Genomic DNA, 20,004 nt, shown 5'->3' with positions numbered 1-20,004 from the left:
CCACCCGTGGCGCGGTCCGACTGCTTAATTTTAGCCATTCTAACTGGGAAGGGGTGGTGGCAAAATTTTTTTTTGGTGGGTGAGCAAGGGGAGAATTACATTGAAATCCAGCTTTCCTGCCCTGACCGGGTGATTCAGTTGGTTGGAACATCATCCTGTACACCAAAAGGTTGTGGGTTCCATCCCCAATCAGGGCACATACCTGGGTTGTGAGTTCGATCCCCAGCTGGGGTATGTACCTCGGGCAAGTAATCAGTGTTTGTCTCTCACATCAGTGTTTCTCTCCCTCCCCCTTCCTCTCTCTCTAATATCAGTAAACATATCCTCAGGCGAGGATTTACAAAAACTGAATTACATTTATGTTTCTAGAGTAGTTTACAAATGGCTCCTTGAGTAGCTTTCAGCTTTTTTGTTCCATGAAGTTCTTTCATTAAAGCAATAACTTGGAAAGCAAGGTATTTTCACAGAGTTCACTTTGTTCTATTCTTCTTACTATGATTTAATAGTAAATACAACGCAGGGAGGTGGCGGCCATTAGGAGCAGGACAGAAACTTTTAAAATTGAGAGGAGCCCAATCTCCATTCTTTTTTCCCATTAAATCCATTGTCTTTTTTTTATACCTTTAAATCCCATATTCTGTTTCATCATGTCTTTCTCTTAACTACTTTTTCTCTTTTCATTCTGTAACTAATCCCACTTTTCCTTTCTCTTTTCCCTTCATCCAAATGTCCTGTCAAATTCCACGGTGTTCTGGTGGCACGAGAGCCTGCATGGCATGGTAAGCTGATGGTCAGGTCTGCCTCTGTCACCAGTGGTAGCAATCTAAGTTGGGGCAGTGGCCTCTACCATGTAGGCTTGGGACCTGAAATGTCCCCTGGAGCCAGTCCTGGGCCCCTCTGTGTGACTCTGGGGGGCAGAGAGTGCACATGAACGGGTGGGCCCCGTGCTCCAGAAGCCTGTTTCAGGGAAGGAGCCAGCAAAGGGGGATCCTGCTGGGCTGCAGCCTCTTCCCCAGCATGAAGCAGGTTCCGCCCTGTTTTGGTCTGAACCATAACATGCAGACCAACCTGGGTCTGACTCTTTTCCCTCAAGAACAAGAGGTGAGCCCTGGCAGATGTGGCTCAGTGGATGGAGTGCCAGCCTGTGAACCGAAAGTCATTGGTTCGATCCCCAATCAGGGCACATGCCTGGACTGCAGGCCAGGTTGCCAGCTGGGGGTGCATTTACTGATGTATGTCTTTCACATTGATGTTTCTCTCCCTCTCTTTCTCCCTCCCTTCCTGTCTCTCTAAAACTAAATGAATAAAATATTTAAAAAATAAAACGAGTTACCATTTATGAAAAACAATAGGGAGGGAATCCCATGGCAGTGAGAGACCCCACTCCTGCCTGGTGTCCCAAGTCTGAAGAAGCAAAATTTTAAGAACGCATGACCCTGGTGACTACAGCTGGCGATGCTGTGCTGTGTGCTTGAGAGGTGCTACGAGAGTAGAGCTTTCATGTTCTCACTGTAACGACAAAATGGCAATTACATGAGGGAGAGGGTGTGATAACTAAACTTACTGTGGTAAACACTTTATGACACATAGGTGTATCAGATCCTCACCGTGTACACCTTAAACTTACATGTTATATGTCAATTATATGCCAATAAAGCTGGGGTAAAAAAAGAATAGCTACCCATGAGCTTTGGGATCCCCTACTGTGGGGAGAGGCTGCTGGCCTTGAATTTCCTTGCAGTATCCTCAGGGAGGTGAGACTCGTTCTAGTGCCTCTCCCCCTTGGAGCTTCCACAGCCTCCCCACTTGTCTTCAGGCTGAGTCTTCCTCTGGCCACTCCACCAGACTCACTCACTGGGTGCAACTGGCCTTCTCTAACCCAGGCTACGACTCTGGGCATTTGCTGATTGTAGTCCAAGTGTTCTCAAAACTTTGGCCAAAGAAAGTTCTGTGAGGCTGGAGCTCTCTGGTTGGACCCCATTTGACCAGGAGTTTCCTTCTGGGGATCTTCAGTTTAAAAATGAAGACATGAAGACTCAGAGAGTTCAAGTCATTTGCCCAAGGTCACATGGCTAGTTGCAGACCTGGGATTTGAACATAAATGTTCTGGTTCCAAAGTTTATTTCTTACCTCTACACCACACTATTCAGTTCATTAACTAAAGTCTATTCCCAAACACATCAAGTTGCTGGAAACATAGTTTTATATGCACTAGGAAATAATATCACAGGGAACACTGACTGTTGCTATTTTCAAATTTACATACAACTGTAGGAATATTTTGCCTTTTTTCTTAAATTATCCTTTATGCAAATGTGATTATTGAGCTTCACTTGTTATGAAAATGAACTAATTTGCAGGATGTGTCAGCCAGGATGCACCCCAAACTACATATGGCGCACTGACAAAAGTGGTTTCCCCATCAAAATTACTTATAAATATCTCGTGCCCTTTTGACATTCAACATAAACTCTGACTTTGGTAGGTAAACCCACAGACTCACCGTCCAATCGTATAGGATTCATAACTGTGTTCCAACTTGATGAACAAAGGGAGGCCAGGGGTGATGGCCTGAACTCAGAATCCCAAGCTCCTGGTCCACCTTCGGATTTAGCTTTTCTTTTATCTTGTTTCCTTACGCCCTCTTGTGGTCAAAAATGAAGTGTGTACTCAGAAGGCCTATTGTAAACTCCAGGTACTACCAATAGATTCGAGAGACACTTCCCATTTGGGGGTGGAAATCCCCCACAGAACAACACTCCCCTTCCCATAAATCTATGTACTTCCGAACCTTGTAAAAGTGAGCTTAATTTCTCTAATTATAAGAGAAATACATAGTTCAAGATTTTGGAAATTGGAAAGTACAGAAAAGTGTGAAGAAAATAAACACAACACTCTGACCTGGCAGCAGTAGCAACTGTCAAGTTTTGTTAAGTATTCCTAATTTTTTTTAAAGATTTTATTTATTTATTTTTAGAGACGGGGGAAGAGAGAGAGAGAGAGAGAGAGAGGGAGAAAGAAACATCAATGTGCAGTTGCTGGGGGCCATGGCCTGCAACCTATGCACATGCCCTGACTGGGAATCGAACCTGTGATACTTGGTTCACAGCCCGTGCTCAATCCACTGAGCTACACCAGCCAGGGCAGTATTCCTAATTTTTTATACGCAGGTACGTATACACATATATATCACATTTATTTTTAAAATATACAATACAAAATAATTAGTTTATCACCAGCTCCTGAACTAGCCATTATTAATGCCTGCACCTCTCCATGCACACCTCCTCGGCCCAGTCCCTCTGTCTGCTGCCCGCTCAGAGGTAAACAGTGATGTTTATGGTTATAATTTCCTTGTTTCTTCTTAAAGTAAAATTAACACATACACACTGTACATATACTTGTTTCTTCTTATTATTTTTCCCCATTGAGCCTTTCCCCCAGATCATCAAATATTATCAGAACATCTGATTGTACCATAACCCAGAATATGGATGTATTATAGTTTTTTTAACAAATCCTCTGAATGTTGGCCATGTTTGTTATTTTAAACTTTTTGCTACTCTAAATCATTCCAGCTCTTCAAGATAAATCTTTGCACAAACCTATGATGATTTCTCTGAGATGTGTCCTTAGACATGGAATTTTAGGGTGTGATGTATTAAGCCTTTGACCACTCTGTCCCTCTGCACTGGAAGCCATTTCTGTGCTGCCTGCCTGGGTCATTCTGATGTCAGTTTTTGGAAGAGCCATTAGTCTCCTCCCGATGCACAGTGGGAGCCTTTACTGCTGGGTGCCTGTGCTCTGCTGCCTCCTTGTAGAAGTTCAGGCACACAGTTTGTGCTTCCTCTTCTTCAAGGATGCCTAGGGAATCCTCACCCCTCAAAATTTTGTGGTTCTTGAAAACATGCAAGTGGGCCCTTTTCCTTTAAAGAAACAGGGAATTGATACCACTGACTTCAGTCTTGATTTTTCTTACACCTAGGGTGATTGAGCTACCAATTCTTCACAGTGAGGCTTCTGTTCATAGTTGGTTTTTTTCTTTTCATTTTTGAAGATAAAAGTATACTAACCTGAGATTTTTCTCTCAAAAAGGCAAGGTAGGCAGCGGGTTATCTTGACTAGAGTGGGGGACCCATATGGGGAACTTGCTCACTAGGTGACACCATCTTCCTGGGCTTCTGGACCCACACAGCACTGACATACTGGGGCGTTTCCTCGTACATGAGCCCAGAGCACGGTGCCCTGTAAATAGTAAGCACTTAGCAAATGTCTCACACATAAGGGAGCCTAAAGTCCTCTGCTCTACAACTGTGATTCTAGAGATTTTGTCACAGAAGAATGCCATGTTATTAGGACTTAGACTGAGTTTTCTATACTTCCCAGGAGTTTAGATCCCAGTATAGGCAGGGAAATGAGAACTGGCTGTAGCTTTGAAGTGGCCAAGGCCAGAGACCTGATATGGACCTGGATGCAGGTAAGTTGACAGGGCCAGAGGATAGGAAGCACCCTCTGCAGCAGCTGTGTTCCTTAACAGTTTCTTTCATGACCAGATGTAGGGAAGTGTAGTGGAAGGGAGGAAGTTTCTCCTTATGAACTGGGATGTGTGCAGTCTGGTCCTTCAAGAGGAAGCTAACAGGAGCCATCTTTGTTTATTTATTTTTTAAGATTTTATTTTTAGAGAGAGGGAAAGGGGAGGAGAAAAGACAAGGAGAAAAGCACTGATGTGTGGTTGCCTCTCTCACAGCCCCTACTGGAGACTTGGCCTGCAAACCAGGCATATGCCCTGACTGGGGATCGAACCACAACCGTTTGGTTTGCAGGCCCATGCTCAATCCATTGAGCTACACCAGCCAGGGCCGGAAGCCATCTTTAGACAGCAGAAGCCAAAGGAAGGAATGTTGCCAGTTTCCCAAAGTGCTCCTTACAGCCTTTAATGGCCTGCTGTACTGACAAAAGCAGTTCTGTGCCTAAATACAGGCCATATTTGTGGTTCTAATATTCATACATATGAATAAATATAGGTTTTGTTTGTAAAACTTTTAAACTCATTGCATATTAATTTTGATCTGTGTTAGTCACTAGTGAACATTTTCCACATGCCAGGTAGATTGTTATGTGCTATGAATGCATTATTTCATCTAGTATCCATGACAATACTCTCAAGTAGATCTTACTCAGTTGTTTCACAGGTGTAGAAACTCAGGCATGGAGAGGTTAAGTTGCTTGTCTAAGACCACAGAGTTGGCAGGTCTGAGCCACAAACCCAGCCTCTTTTGACTCCAAAGCTCATTTTATTTAGCCTGCAAAGTCATAGTGCTTTGCTTCTGACATTCATCATATTCTGTCTCAATTGGCAAGCATCCGTCCAAGTTCTGCATTATGAGTCTTTCGAGAGCATTTACCTTACTTCTCTCTTATTAGCCTGAAATGCCATACACACAGCAGGCAAACAGTGATGTTTGCTATTGGTTCGAGTAGCAACCTGGTCTGTGGACTGAACATCACAGACTGTGTGTAGGGGTTCTCAACTTTTATTTAGAAAATTTTAAACTTACAGGAAAGTTTCAAGAATAATGCAGTGAACATCCACATATCTTCTACCTAGATTCATCAATTGGTTAACATTTTGTACCTTTGTTGTCTTTTTCTTGCCCTTTTGAGTCAGTTGCAGACACATGCTATTTCACTCCTAAGTACTTTAGTATGTGTCTCCTAAAACCAATGTCCTGTCGACATAACCAAGATACAGTTATTGTTCTCAGAAAATTTCACATTGTTGCAATTCAAACATACTTTACATTCAAATTGTCCCAATAATGTTCCTCAATAGCTGAGGTTTGTTGTTGTTTATCCAGGGTACAATTGGGGGTCACATTGCTTTTAGTATATTTTTCATCTCCTTTAATTTAGAACAGTTCAATAGTCTTTTTCTTTGTTTTATGAAATTTACATTTTTAAAGAGACTGGGCAGTTGTTTTGCAGAATGTCCCTCAATTTGAGTTTGTTTCCTCATGAACAGAGACAAATTGCATACTTTTGGCAAGAATAATGATCGTTCTGTCCTCCGTGCATCACATCAGGGAGCACATGATGTCAGTCTGATTTCTTTGATGTAAAGGTTCTCTTTTCTCTTTAGTAATCTGATGGTGATACTTTGAAACGGCATAAATATCCTCAACCATTCTGCATCCACTGATAATTTTTGCCTGAATCAATTGGTGGTGGTTCCACAGTGATGATTTTCTACAATATTTCTACAATTTCTTCTACATTAGCTGGTATTCTTCTCTAAAGAGGTTTCCCTCCCTCTCTCTCCTTTTGAATAATAATCTACCTACGGCTGCCAGTGTGTCTTGAATACATGACGTCACTCGCATCCCTCGGGGCTTGTGTTTTCTCATCCTTAAGGTGAGATGACATATGGGTCACATTCTTGAATTTTAGTCAGTCGTCGACTTTCCCATAAAGCTCTGCAAAACATCCGTCAGGGAACGAAAAGGCCAGGGTCAGACGCGCCAGGCCCTAGCATCCACCAGCAGAGTACCACAACCCCTCCGCTCGTCTTCCCCGCGGCCCCTTCCGTGACAACAGTAACTAGTAACCTCCCAGCGTTCTCGCGAGAGCGAGCCCCTTCAGGAATAAAGGTGCGATTCCCCCAGGCTTCTCCCGCCTGGCGTCAATATTTGCCCTGGGCACCTGCGTGCCGGGTTCTGCCGCGCACGCGCGCACACCAGACAGTTGGTGGTGTTGGTTCGCTCCAGCTGTCCCTCTCCGCACGCAGATCCGCGGCGCGCGACCCCGGTGTGACACCACGGCGCTTACGCGGCGCGGAGGGAGGCAAGGGCGCGCAGGCGCCGCAGGGGGAGTAAGGCCGCGCAGGCGCGGACGGCGTTGGTTGAAGACCTTCAGCGTTGCCCTAGCGGAGTACCTGCTCTCTGGGTGGAGGTGAGGAGAGCCGAGTCTGCGGGCCGGGTTGGGGGTGCTGGGGCTGTCTGTCACCACCGATACTGGGGCCCGACGAGAGGCAAGCCTGCGGAGGGGTCGGGAGGGAGAGAGCAGCCCAACGGGGCGCGGCGGGCCGGGCCGGGCCGCGGACGGCAAAAGGGACCTTGCTCCCCTGGCCGCTTCAGGTGATGGAGCCGCCGCACCCTCGGGGCGGGCGGCTCCGCGAGCGCTGAGCCTTGACTCTCCCTCCTTTGGGTGTGCCCACGGGACTTTGTTTCCAGGTGTCAGGCCAGAGAGGAGGTTGGTTTCTGGGGAAGTTGGGTCATCGAACCCCCAACCCACTCCCTGCTCCCAGCTTCCTGTCAGGAATTGTTCAGCATTAGGGGAGCCTTCCACTCACCGCCAAAGGGGGGATGCTGTAAGTGCAACTTAAATAGGAGAAATGAGGAACAAATCAGGGTCTTTACTGACTGTGTGGTTATTGAACAAAGTAGTATTACCTAGTGAACGCCCTCCCTTCCCCCGATTGCATCTAATGCAACCTCGGTACGTTATGCATGGCTTTAACAACAAGTGCGTTTTGTAGAGCTAATAGACACATGTGATGATAGCTTTACCCTCGAGTAACGTGAAGTCTCTGTGTCTTTTCGATTTTTTGCTTGATCATACCAGTCGTGCGTGTCGTGTCCCATCAGAGTCGTGGGCCTGTAAAAGTAAGCTTGAACCAGGCAGAACTGAGATCAGTTAGTAAACTAAACCAGCTGCACGACTTTTGCAAATGTCTGACAGTGGTTTTTGAAAAGAAGGCAGAATGCTGAAAGATTGTGATGAGTCCCCGGATGGATGTTTCTAAACATTTAAATGCACTTGTTCTTTGGTCAGGAGGTGAAAAACCAGACTGTAAAGCCTCAACATTTCTATGTGAATGTATAGTGCCTGTTTTCTATACTTACCTTCCCAAATTATAGTCTTCTGGTAAAATTTTAACATACCAGCATCAGGTGTGATCATAAAAAATTACACCAGATTGCAGTTGGCAAAGCGTAAAATGTATAGAATTGATCGTTTGAATACAAAGAGCTGAATTGTAAAATAATTGCTCTGGAAGTGAACTCTGAAGCTTGTGACTTAGAATAAGGTTTTATTGTGGTATGAGTCAGTGCACTTATCCTGACCCTTTTCATCTTTTCTTACTCTTTCCCTCTCACCGTGTGTGTGGGTGGGTGTGTATTACACTGTTCCCTTAACATATAATGCCGTATTTGACAGGCTTAGGTAAAGAAACAAAATTTTAATCAATTCACAATTAAGAAGCGCATCATAAGTGTATGTTATGTTCAGGTGTGATGGTTTAGGCAGAAACTTAGCAGAAGGCCAGATTAAGATGTAGGCTAAATACAAGTACACATTCGTTTGAATGTGCAGGTAGTTCAGTCATAGTAATCGCAAGGACTAGCTGGTGCTCTGGAATTTTCTGGTATAGTGATTGGGGCTAATGAGGCTGTCTCAGGTGGTTTTGCAATTGTTTACACGTGGCTTTTGAGACCGCTGCAGGAGATTTCCCTTCACCCAAACAGGGCAAAGGAATGGTATGTTCAGCAGTGTTAACAGAACTGAGAATTTCCACATGAGAGCCATAATGTCAGCAGAAAATCTGGATATAAGTAGGCAAGATGAAAAGTCAAGGCACCTTTGAATTTTGAAGGCTTTAACGTTAGAGTGTACACCAATTTTGGGGAAGCAGATTACTGTAGGTAGGTTTTATCCTATTTCTGGTTGATAGGTAAGATACAGCACTTTATTTTAAGAACAGCTTTGAGAGAGGGCATATTCTGGATAAGTGAATACATTTCAATTAGTATGGTAATTCTTACAATTAAGAGCTAAATTTCAGAGTGGTAAAAACATTAACCCTGAAGATTTTTAATGCATCTGTGTAAGCTTACAGTTCCTTAACAAATTTACCTTGTTGCCTAATAGAGCTCTTTGACTTTACAACAGCCCACAAAATGTTTTTCTAATGTAGATTTTCCTTTTCTTAAAGCAAGAAGGTTAAATTAACACATTTCTCCTTCAGCCTATGGGAAATTTCTTTTCTTTGAAATGTGATTATGAAGATGGCCTCTGGGCTTTCCTGGGAAAAACCCTTTTATTCTCCTTTTTGGGAAAGCTTTTAAAGGAACTGGATGCCTTCTCAGCTTTGCTTGCATTAGGGTATAAGCTTTAATGATGCAAAGGAAGAGAAAACCTCTTCTCACAGCATTAAATAGTAGAAGGACAAAGGATGAATAAATACTAAATGGTTATTTTTATTCCATTGTCCCCATTTTTCTTGATAAGATATGTGTAACACACCAACTTACTGTGACCTAGGAAAGGCTGCCAAGGATGTCTTCAACAAAGGATATGGTAAGTATGGTTTTGTAAATGTTCGATTTTGGTTAAAGGTTAATATTGAATGCCTGTTATACAGTGCTGGCAAAATGAAGTAAAGTAACATTAATGTGTCTCACAAGGTTTAAGGGGATAACTATTAACAGGTTATTAGACTTCATTTTTTAGAGGTAGAGTCCTACAGGCTTTACAAACAATTGTGTGTGTATATGTGTACACACATACACACACACACACACACACACGCATAGTTAACATTATCTGTAAAACCAAATGATGTAAATCTGTAATATGTATACCTCTCTGGCTAGCCCTGGTGACCTTTAAAGTAGGGGTGCATTTTTCCTTCTCCACATAATGGCAGTGTTTTTGTGGGAGTGAAGACACAACTTTTGACCACTTTGCAGTAACATATTTTTTGATCCAAATGGACATTTATTTTTAGTTTTTAAAGTTTAGTCTTTAAACTTAACTTATTGTGTTGTACACATTTGATTTTTTTATTAACTAATAAAAAAATTTTATTTAGTAATGTTAATTGTGTATATTTTAAGCTTGTGTATATATCTGCATGGTATTTTCTAGTAATCCTGGTTCTCAGAATAGTACATATTCCTTTATCACTTGTTCTTTAACTTACCATTTTAACATACGTTTAGTATTTTGAGGGGGTTAAAAATTATGCTTAAGCTTTTCATTATAATTCAGTTTCTCTTGAAACTCTCACCTAAAGTGAACACTGTCTGTTTTCCATATGGAAGGTACTATGGACTATTTTCATAGTTTCTAAGTTGCAAAAATTGGAGTGAATGTCACATTTTTAAGTTACTGTGTTTTTGTGTGTGCGTCTAGGGTTTGGCATGGTCAAAATAGACCTGAGAACCAAGTCATGTAGTGGAGTGGTAAGTACCTAATATATTTTCTGTAGCCTGTAGATGTAGCCTGATTAACTGGAAGGAACCTGTTTAAAAATCAATGTTTAGCTTAGATATGTGAAGCAGCGCACTTTTGGCTCTGTGCCCTCCTCCTGACAGCTTCGTCCCACTCTCAGATTTCAGTGAGAATCCTCACTCAGCCACGTAGGCCTTACAGTGTGTGCCATGTTGTCATGCCCTCAAAATACGGCACTGAAAACTTGACCTTCGTTGTACTGGGTTCATGCAAGTTTTGTCACCCTTTTACAAGAACAAATTAATTTTAGTCTGTCCCTCCATGATTAATTGAAGCAAATGTAGAAATAAAATGCACACAGAAATTAGTGTAGTGTGTTTTTTTTTTTGGTTTTTGGTTTTTTTTTTTAAAGATTTTATTTATTTATTTTTAGAGAGGGAAGGGAAGGAGGGAGGGGGAGAGAGAGAGAGAGGGAGAGAAACATCAATGTGCAGTTGCTGGGGGTTATGGCCTGCAACCCAGGCATGTACCCTGGCTGGGAATCGAACCTGCCACACTTTGGTTCGAGTCCCGCACTTAATCCACTGAGCTATGCCAGCCAGGGCTGTAGTGTACAGTTTTTATTAATGTTCATAAAGTCTTTTTTTACTGGAGATTAAGAATATAGTCAAAGATACGCGTACATATTTTTCAAAGCATCATTAACCAGAGTTTTTTACTCAGGAAGTTTCAGCAACTAACGATACATTCACCTCATATTCTGATTTCTCCTTATTTGCTGTATCTTTTTTGGTATTACTTATTTAAACCAGTGCAAATTTTATTTCTAGATATACTGATTTAATTAGAGGGGCAGGAGGCATGTGGAATTCTTAACGATACTTTGTCTCATACTGGGTATAATCATGGTTTGTCACTATCATTCTTTCCCTGGGTTTTCTAGTGATGAATAAATACATACGCAACTATCCTACTAGGATGGGCGTATTGTATGTCGTTCTGTTAAAGTAGAAATGTTACACTCATTTTGAGTAGGGTTTCAGAATTTGCTCAAGTCAGGTTTGTTCTGCAAAAACCATCAACTAAAATTTTACCTCCCTTTCATGCTGCTGTGGTGTGGGAATATTCATTCAGATGGTAAGAAAAACAAAGCACATTTGTGTACTTATTTTTATGGCTGCTTTGGTTCCTGGTAATGATTCATGATAAATTATATCCACTGCTTCACATTTATTGCACTTTGATATTTTTATTGTATGCCATCTATTTAACAGTAACATTTTTAAGATTGTTTTGTTGCTTTCTAGCATTTAATGTAGAGCTGTAGATGTTATGTGCATGTTGTAAATATGTTTTGCACTGTTTGATCTAATTATGAAATTGGACAAAAGCAATTATAAGCTTGGAACTGAACTTAGAAAAATAGTAGCCTTCTCTTGAGAGTCATATCTCTGGTATTTTAAACTTTTGACAGAGCTTCAAACTAAGAAATAATGGTCATAAGGAAGAAAAGTAGACTGACTACTCTTTTACCTTGATTTTGAGCACTAAAATTAAGGTTTATATTTGCTGTACTTCCAAGTTTATGAAAGGTAAATGTAAAAAATAAAGCAGTGGGTAGTTGGATCTACTAGAAACTAGAAGAACACACCAGTCAAATTAACTAATTGTGTGAACTGTTAAACATGGTTAGCTTTTTATCATTTTTCACTAAGGCCTTGCCCTAAGTGTGCAGCATGATATTTTCTTTGAAAACTTTCTGTGTGGTGTTGATAAACAGATCAGAGTTTTCCAGTTGTTTCATCAGCCTAGAACCAGAGTTAGGGAGCATGGTATTTGGTCAAGGAGGGTTCATGTTGCAGGCAGTGAAATGAAACTGCTCAGGTCTGACAGCATTTCAGAGATGCTCTTCAAAAACAGGGCCCATCAGAATGGTTTTTTCTTGACAGTTCATAATTGTCAGTGACAGGTGTTGGCTGTTTGCTTCCCCCTGGAAGGATATCTTTTTCTCCTAGCTTCTTGTCATATGACTGAAATGACATCTAAGTCAGAAGGGGATCTATTTTAAGGCACTCATAGTAACTCTTTGATAGAAAGCACTTTAAAAAGATAGGTGGAGAAGGGAGAAAGAGGGATAAGTTATGACTTTGCATTTTGTTATAAAAAATGGATAGACACTTTCAAATAATAAAATTGTGCTTAAAGTTTTATAGATAGTTTTGTGGACAAAAGTAATAAAGTTTTCCTAACAATGAATGTATTAAATGCCACTGAACTCTACACTTAAAATGGTTAAAATTGTACATTTTATATTATGTATTTTATTACAATAAAAATAAAATTTAAAAAAGTGATAGAGTTCTGGTCTTATTAAAAGGGAGGAGGGAGGCTAGTGCGTCTTCTGATTTGGGAATTTTTAAGGACTTTAAAATTAACTAATGGTTTCTAATGATGGTAGAGAACTGATCATCTGTTTTAGGCCTTGGAAGTAAAATGTTCAAGTTTCTCTATTTCTGCTTTTTTAGTGAAGGCATTATTTTCAGTGAGGATATTTCTCTTTTAAAGGAGAGAATTTAAGATTTCCATTTAGTAAGAGTATACAAAACAAAAAATACCAGTAAGAGAGGTAGAGTAATGGAGGAGAGATCTAAAACTGTTTAACATATTTAGAGATTGGAAAGAAAGAAGGAAAGCAGGCGCTAAGTTGCTGTAGAGGAGGGCGGTGGTACAACATTGATCATACTGGTGTGTAGTGCACTGAACATTGCTTTCTGAAATGATCTTTTCTATTTGATGAGCTCCCTTTGAAGTAGTTGTTTTTTTATTGCTTAGGAATTTTCTACTTCTGGTCATGCCTATACTGATACAGGGAAAGCTTCAGGCAACCTAGAGACCAAATATAAGGTCTGTAACTATGGACTTACCTTCACCCAAAAATGGAACACAGACAATACTCTTGGAACAGAAATCTCTTGGGAGAATAAGGTAAAAGAAAGCATTAGAAGTTATTTGTATGTTAAATTTATCTTGCAGATAAGATGATGAACAGACCTCAAAATATAATCTGAACGAGATCTTACAACCTATCCAGTAGCCATATTTTTTCTTTGTACATGGCCTTCTTTGGTATGTCTTATGTTTCTAGAAAGTAAGGCTTTGTGACTACATAATTATCACTCTTTATTTTTTTTCTGAATTTTTCTATTTACTCTGTTATATTGGGTTGGCCGAAAAGTTCATTTAGGTTTTCCTGCACGATGGCTCTAGTAGTGCTTAGTTGTCTTTAACTTCATTTAAGACAATTTTGTTAAATTGTTTTGTGACAGCTGTCATATAAGCCTGCATTTTTTTTAAAAACTTACCAAAATTGATGAATTTTTGTGCAGCCATTTTAATATTGAAGATGGAAGAAGGTAATGCAACATTTTTGGCATATTATGCTTTATTATTTCAAGAAAGGTAAAATTGCAACTGAAATGCAAAAAAGGATTTGTGCAGTGTGTGGAGAAAGTGCTGTGATTAATCGAATGTGTCAAAAGTGGTTTGTCAAGTTTCTTGGTACAATTGACATTTTGGCCAAATAATTATTTGTGGGGCTGTCTTATGTATTGGAGGGTGTTTAGCAGCATCCCTGGCCTCTGCCCACTAGAAGCCAATAGCGGGAGATAGCTGACATACTCAAAATATCTAAATCAATAAAGTTATTGGTGAAAATGAAAAATGTATTTTTTACCTAAAACAGTAAACATACTTTTTGGTCAACCTAATACATCTGAGCTGCTGCTGGGCAGACCAAACTATTTGCAGTGATTTAGTTTTAATTTTATCTTGTAAGCATTGCAAAATCAGCTCCACAGAAAAATGTTTCTAAAGTTCTATAATGTTTCCCAAGAGAAAATCTGTCAGGTATTTGTGAAGGGTCTACTATGTACAGGGCACTATGTTTCAAGGTCTGTCTATATGCACATTACCATATACAGGTAGTATAAACGGGTAGCTGAATAAATAAGTTGGCTTATTAAATCAGTTTGTCTTACTAACCAATAAATTTTAAGAGAATATCAATATTATTTAGTTGTGTTGGGATTTTGTTGTTTCTGTGTTGTGATTTACGTTACTGGCTGGAAGAGAATTTGACCTTTATAGTTTAACCTGTGTTTTGGTGAAGGAATCATGATGATGAAGCCTGGGGGGAGGGAGGGGGATAAAGAAACAGGGAAGGGTGAAGAGGTAATTTATTAAATACAAATATTTGTCTTTGATGACTTTTTTTGTTAGGAAGTTTGAGAAAACTTTAGAATTGGTTTATTGAGTCAAAATAAGAATTAAAAGTTATTAATTATTAATTTTAAATCTTTATTTTTCAGTTGGCCGAAGGGTTGAAACTTACTCTTGATACCATATTTGTACCGAACACAGGGTAATTATCCAAACCATGATTTCTGAAGTGTTTTTTTAGCTTATAAGGAGGTTTTAAGATAGGGAGTTGAAATAAAAAGTTTTGATGCAGAAGAAGAGCTTTAGGAGGGTTGCCCTCAGGCAAGGCCTCTCTCTATGAGAGACCTTGTGTATGCAGTAAAGAGAAAGGAAGACTCCCTTGAGGAAGGTAAAATTTTTATTTGAAAATTGATTTGAAAGCCCTGGCTGGTGTAGCTCAGTGGATTGAGTACTGGCCTGTGAACCAAAGGGTTGCTGGTTCGATTCCCAGTCAAGGCATATGTCTGGGTTGCAGTCCAGGTCCCCAGTGGGGGTATACAAGAGGCAACCACACACTGATGTTTCCTCTCCCTCTCTTTCTCTCTCCCTTCCCCTCTGTCTGTAAATACATAAATAAATAAATAAATCTTTAAAAAAAAAATTGATCAGATGAACGAAAACATAAAGCTAGTCCAAAGAGGCACATAGTAGGAAAAGTTTAGTAACTAGAAAGGTTTGAGATTAGATATTTCTTAAGCTATTCTAAAGATTCATGTAGGTGGTATTTTGCTGAGAGTTTCTTAAGAAAACAGTGTAATCTCCTGGCTGTAGAACATTATCACAAGTAGTTCTGCTATTGACTTTCTTTCTTATCCTGTATAACTCCTCCCAACATTTCTGCTTCAGTTTCTTCTAAAAAATGGAGATGATAATGTTTCTTATCTGCCTATCATGGGCCAAGGCTATCAGAAGGACAAAGGTGCTAGATAAAGGCAGAATAGCATTTCTTAGCTGTAACAACAGGTGTGTCCTTCCTGCCATAACTTGAGTGATGTTCAGGACACACATTCTCTCATCAGAGGCCTGATTGGAACAGAATAGGATTATTAAGAATGGATTTCAGCATTGTCCTTCAAAAATGCATACTTTCTTTCATCTGTCTAACAAGAAGATACTCACCCTAAGGAAAATAAATATGCTTACCAAAGAGCATTAAAAAAAAGTAAACTTCTATTCATGATAGGTTAACAAGTTAAAAGTGAAGTGGCTTGGGTGTTGTTACCTTTTGTAGCATTTGGGAATTTGGAAATATTTAAAGGAATTTAGCTTATCATGATCCATGTGTATTCACATTATTAATTGGTACTGAAATACCTTATTCCTTTTTATAACTTTGTTCATACTTTCAAGAAATCATGAAATACCCTATCATTTGACCTTATAGTGAGGAATAGGTAAAAATAGTACATATATTCTAATACTAAGTCATTTGAAACATTTTTGCTATATGTGTGCCATCTACCACTGGGGGAAAGAGTCCAGGATCTTATCCTAAAGATTCCTGGACAGTGGTAGAAACTCCCATTGTTTACATTGTGTTGTGTTTGTTTTTCACAGAAAGAAGAGTGGGAAATTGAAGGCCTCTTATAAACGGGATTGTTTCAGTCTTGGCAGTAATGTTGATATAGATTTTTCTGGCCCAACCATCTACGGCTGGGCTGTATTAGCCTTTGAAGGCTGGCTTGCTGGCTATCAGATGAGTTTTGACACGGCCAAATCCAAACTGTCACAGAATAATTTTGCCCTGGGTTACAAGGCTGCAGACTTCCAGCTGCACACTCATGTGTGAGTATTTATAACTGATTCCTTCTTTAGTGCCAGTGCAGTCGCCCAAAAAGTTGGTAGCCATTAGCATGTTGAGAAGGTTACAAGTGATGGTAATTGCATTTAATATGCGTTGGAGGACATCCGACCTCACTGCACTGTTTTTATAGTCAGCAAAACATTGCCAGAGATTAGTGCACTTGGTGTGTTGTGCTGTGCTGCTGGTAGTTACTGGCTTCTCAGCCCCTACCGCAAACTCTTTGAAGTTCTAGAATCTGTAGAAGAAGCATTGGGATGGAGAGCGCCCAGGCCATGGGTCACCTCCTGATATAAGGGATCCTTTGGAGATGTTCCAGTTTTCTCTGGCGTCCTACGCAGCTTGGCAGTGTTTGGAAGTAGGTCTGTTTGGAGCATGAAGAACAACTGCCTAATTGACCTGAGCATTCTGGAACATCCCCTGTAATTCCCTGGAGGTTTTCACTGACCTTTGGTCAGAAGTAGCAGATCCTTAAAGCAATTCTGGGTTCAGTTCTGTAGGCTGCAACCCATTGGTGAAATGAATTTGAACTTCTAAGTTTTATGTCGTGGGCTACTAGGCATTGCTATTCTACTATGAAGAGAAAGCAAGGGATGAGCTGTGTATTTTTGAAGTGTTCCTTATTTCTCTTCACTAGACATTCTAATCCACTTATGCTGACTAGAAGAAAGTCATGCAGTGGTATGGGCAGTGGCATTAAAATTGATGAAAAAAGTATTCATCAGGAAAACCATGAAGACTCAGGGACTAACTTCTAGGATGCCTTGAAGCAGTTTAGGTACTTCTCTGGAGCAGTGCCTCTAGGTTTTGTAGGGAGGGTGCTTTCTGATTCTAGGACTCTGTTTTAAATGAAATCCAGAATTGGCATGCTTCCTATACTTGTGCCACTATGTATATATTTCTGTGGAATCTTTGTTGAAGTTTATAAGATCTGTGAACATCTCAGAGAGACCTATAGGTCATATTCACCTGAGGTGTCTGCCTTTGTGCATAACTTAATTGTGACTAAGTAGTTTATGTCATGTGGAGAAGCCAAGTAAATTAATTGAGTGTTAACTGCATTTTAATAAGGTGGTTAAATTACATAACTAGATTTAGTTCCTTATTTTATTTGGAAATCATTTATGCCAGAAGTTTGCTGAAACCTATAGTTGCAAAGTGATATCCTTGTTTTGATAGTTTTAACATTTTCCATATCATTAACAGTGGTACAAATTGGATGTTTATGACTTTTTCTTATACCATGAAAACAGGAATGATGGCACTGAATTTGGAGGGTCTATCTACCAGAAGGTTAATGAGAAGATTGAAACATCAATAAACCTTGCCTGGACAGCTGGCAGTAACAACACCCGCTTTGGCATCGCTGCTAAATACAAGTTGGATTGTAGAACTTCTCTCTCTGTAAGGATGTTCTACCAGACTGTGTCTGCTCTTAGGCTTTCACCTGAGTTAGTGATGAAAGCTGTGGTGTGGTTGTAGTTTGCGTGTTCTTTATTAACTTGAATGAGCTAGTCATTGTATAGTGAAAGGAGTGTTACATTTGAAGTTAGGAAATTGGGTTCTAGTCCTAATTCCTCCTGTGTTTGACTTTCTCAAGTCATTTTCTCTCTTTGGCCCCCAAATTTTATCTATAAATTCATGAGATTTGGTTACTCTTCCTGTTGGTGTTAGTAATTCTTAATAACACTGATTGCGCTCTTAAATATCAGATACTGTGCTAAAGGCTTTACATGTATTATTTCATTTAATTCTCACAACTACCATAGGTGGTGGGTAGTGTCCTCATCCCCGTTTTACAGATGAGGGAACTGAGGCTTAGGTCAGGTAGCTTATCCAAGGTCACACAATTAAGTGGCAGTGCCAAGATTTGAGCTAGGTCTGTCTCTCACCAGAGTTCATGTTCTAACCACTGTGAGAGGTTGTAAACTGGTATCTCAAAGAATTTAGTACACAGGGATATTTGGCTGCACAGTGTTTTAAAAATATTTCCTCTAAGCCTACATTCTCAAGGTCCCTTAAAAGATTTATCTTCTTATTAATTAAATTTTCAGTTTCATGCATTCTAGATCGGCCCTAAGGTGCTTTAGCTTGGAAATCAGATGCATGAAGTGGTCATACTGGACTTATAAGTTATAAAATTGACTGTTTTCTTACTGTTTGTTTCATCCCCTAACCTTAGGCTAAAGTAAATAATGCCAGCCTGATTGGATTGGGTTATACTCAGAGTCTTCGACCAGGTAAGTAAAGGAGTTGGGGTAGACGGTGATAGAGGAATAATGAAAATAACTGGTAAAACAACCTACAATCACTGTTGCCTTATTCAGGCCATTTTGTAACATTTGTTTGTTCATACAAAGTAAAATAAATCAAGTACTTTTGCTTAAAAACATTTTATGTATTTCTAACTATAACTTGGTCACCCTGGCTTGTAAGTTTGGTTGATCACTTATTATTCTTAACCTGAACTCCAAATAAAGTTTGCCATGATTAGGCTTTACTCAGTACAGATCAGATGATTACAGATAACCCTGTGTTAACTTCAGTAATAGCTGTATGCTTATAACTCTTGCACCCAGCTGTAATCCATGCCATTGACTCCACCCATTGTTTCTAGAAAATGCAGATCTGATTGTAATAGTTGTTACAAGTGATTGTGGTGTTTTCTTCTTCCTAGGAGTCAAACTGACCCTATCAGCTTTAATCGATGGAAAGAACTTCAATGCAGGAGGTCACAAGGTTGGGTTGGGATTTGAACTAGAAGCTTAATGAGGTTTTGAATAAAGCATTAGATTTCTCCCCGGAGATGAAGAGAAATGAACCCACTATGTTTTGGCCTTAAAATTCTTCTCTGAAATTTCAAAAGTGTGAACTTTTTATTCTTCCAAAGAATTGTAATCCTCCCGCACACTGAAGTCTAGAGATCATGAGTCCATCCTAAGGGAGGTGCTGGAAGGCATGCCTGGAAGTTGTCATACCTGTGCCACATTTCAGTTCAGCTCCACAGTATTATTTTAAATGTGATCCTCAGCGACAGTGTAGAGTCATGTTGTAAAGGAAATAACCTGATCCTCCAGTTTGTATATCACGTCCTGCATGTCCCACACTACTTTTTCATGACCTTTTAATATATTGATCTCTGTGCTGTAGTAGAGTCTTTGGTTTTGCATCAGAACAAAATAAAATAAACCCATCACATTTGAAAATAATCACTCATCTGACTTGATAGTGGTGGCTTGCTTATATTTGGTGTGATTTGCTTTGAAAAATACTTTCATAGATGGATTTATGCCTAAAGTGGTATGTCTAAAATATCTATACCATTGCCTAGCCCTTTCACTTTAGTTTACTTCTTATCGCTTCTCTGCACTCAGGCTGAAGCGTGAAACTGAGTTTTGTTCTTCTGGGCAGAAGCTCACCTGTTGAGGTACTTCCTTCCTATAGCGGTGTGATAGAGGAGTGTCAGTCGATAGTTTTGAGAAAAAGCAAGATGTGAGTGGTGAAAAGACTGGCAAAGGAAAGAGTACAGTCGGGGGGAAGTTCTGTAGGGAAGAAGGAGCTAGGAGGAGGCAAAGCTGGCGGAGGGCACCTCTGTGGCTCCTCCCAAGCCTCCAGAAAATGTTTTTGATTACTAGGTCTAGAGAAATGATAACCAAAGAATGGAAATACCGGTTTAGGAAAAAAATAGGAGTAGATTATGATCACGGCTTAAT

General features: G+C 40.0%; 1 protein-coding gene across 2 annotated transcripts; it reads left to right on the top strand.

Moving 5' to 3' along the window:
• The first annotated feature begins 6,751 nt into the window (after window positions 1-6,751).
• On the top strand, window positions 6,752-19,500 carry VDAC3 (voltage dependent anion channel 3). 2 transcript variants are annotated; one of them, XM_045821693.1, is made up of 10 exons: window positions 6,752-6,948; window positions 9,289-9,357; window positions 10,195-10,244; window positions 11,368-11,370; window positions 13,066-13,218; window positions 14,601-14,653; window positions 16,048-16,275; window positions 17,545-17,695; window positions 18,474-18,531; window positions 18,969-19,500. In XM_045821693.1, exons 2-10 carry the CDS (start codon window positions 9,291-9,293, stop codon window positions 19,058-19,060), a joined length of 855 nt encoding a protein of 284 aa, XP_045677649.1. In that variant the 5' UTR covers window positions 6,752-6,948; window positions 9,289-9,290; the 3' UTR covers window positions 19,061-19,500. The 2 variants fall into 2 exon arrangements, with proteins under 2 accessions (XP_045677649.1, XP_045677650.1); XM_045821694.1 differs by lacking the exon at window positions 11,368-11,370.
• Window positions 19,501-20,004: the final 504 nt, after the last annotated feature.

The sequence above is a fragment of the Phyllostomus hastatus genome, unplaced genomic scaffold, assembly GCF_019186645.2.
Source record: "Phyllostomus hastatus isolate PE091 unplaced genomic scaffold, TTU_PhHast_1.1 phas_scaffold_46, whole genome shotgun sequence".
Taxonomy (NCBI): Eukaryota; Metazoa; Chordata; class Mammalia; order Chiroptera; family Phyllostomidae; genus Phyllostomus; species Phyllostomus hastatus.
The sequence above is the reverse complement of the archived record's forward strand: the minus strand, read 5'-3'. Positions and strand labels throughout refer to the sequence as shown.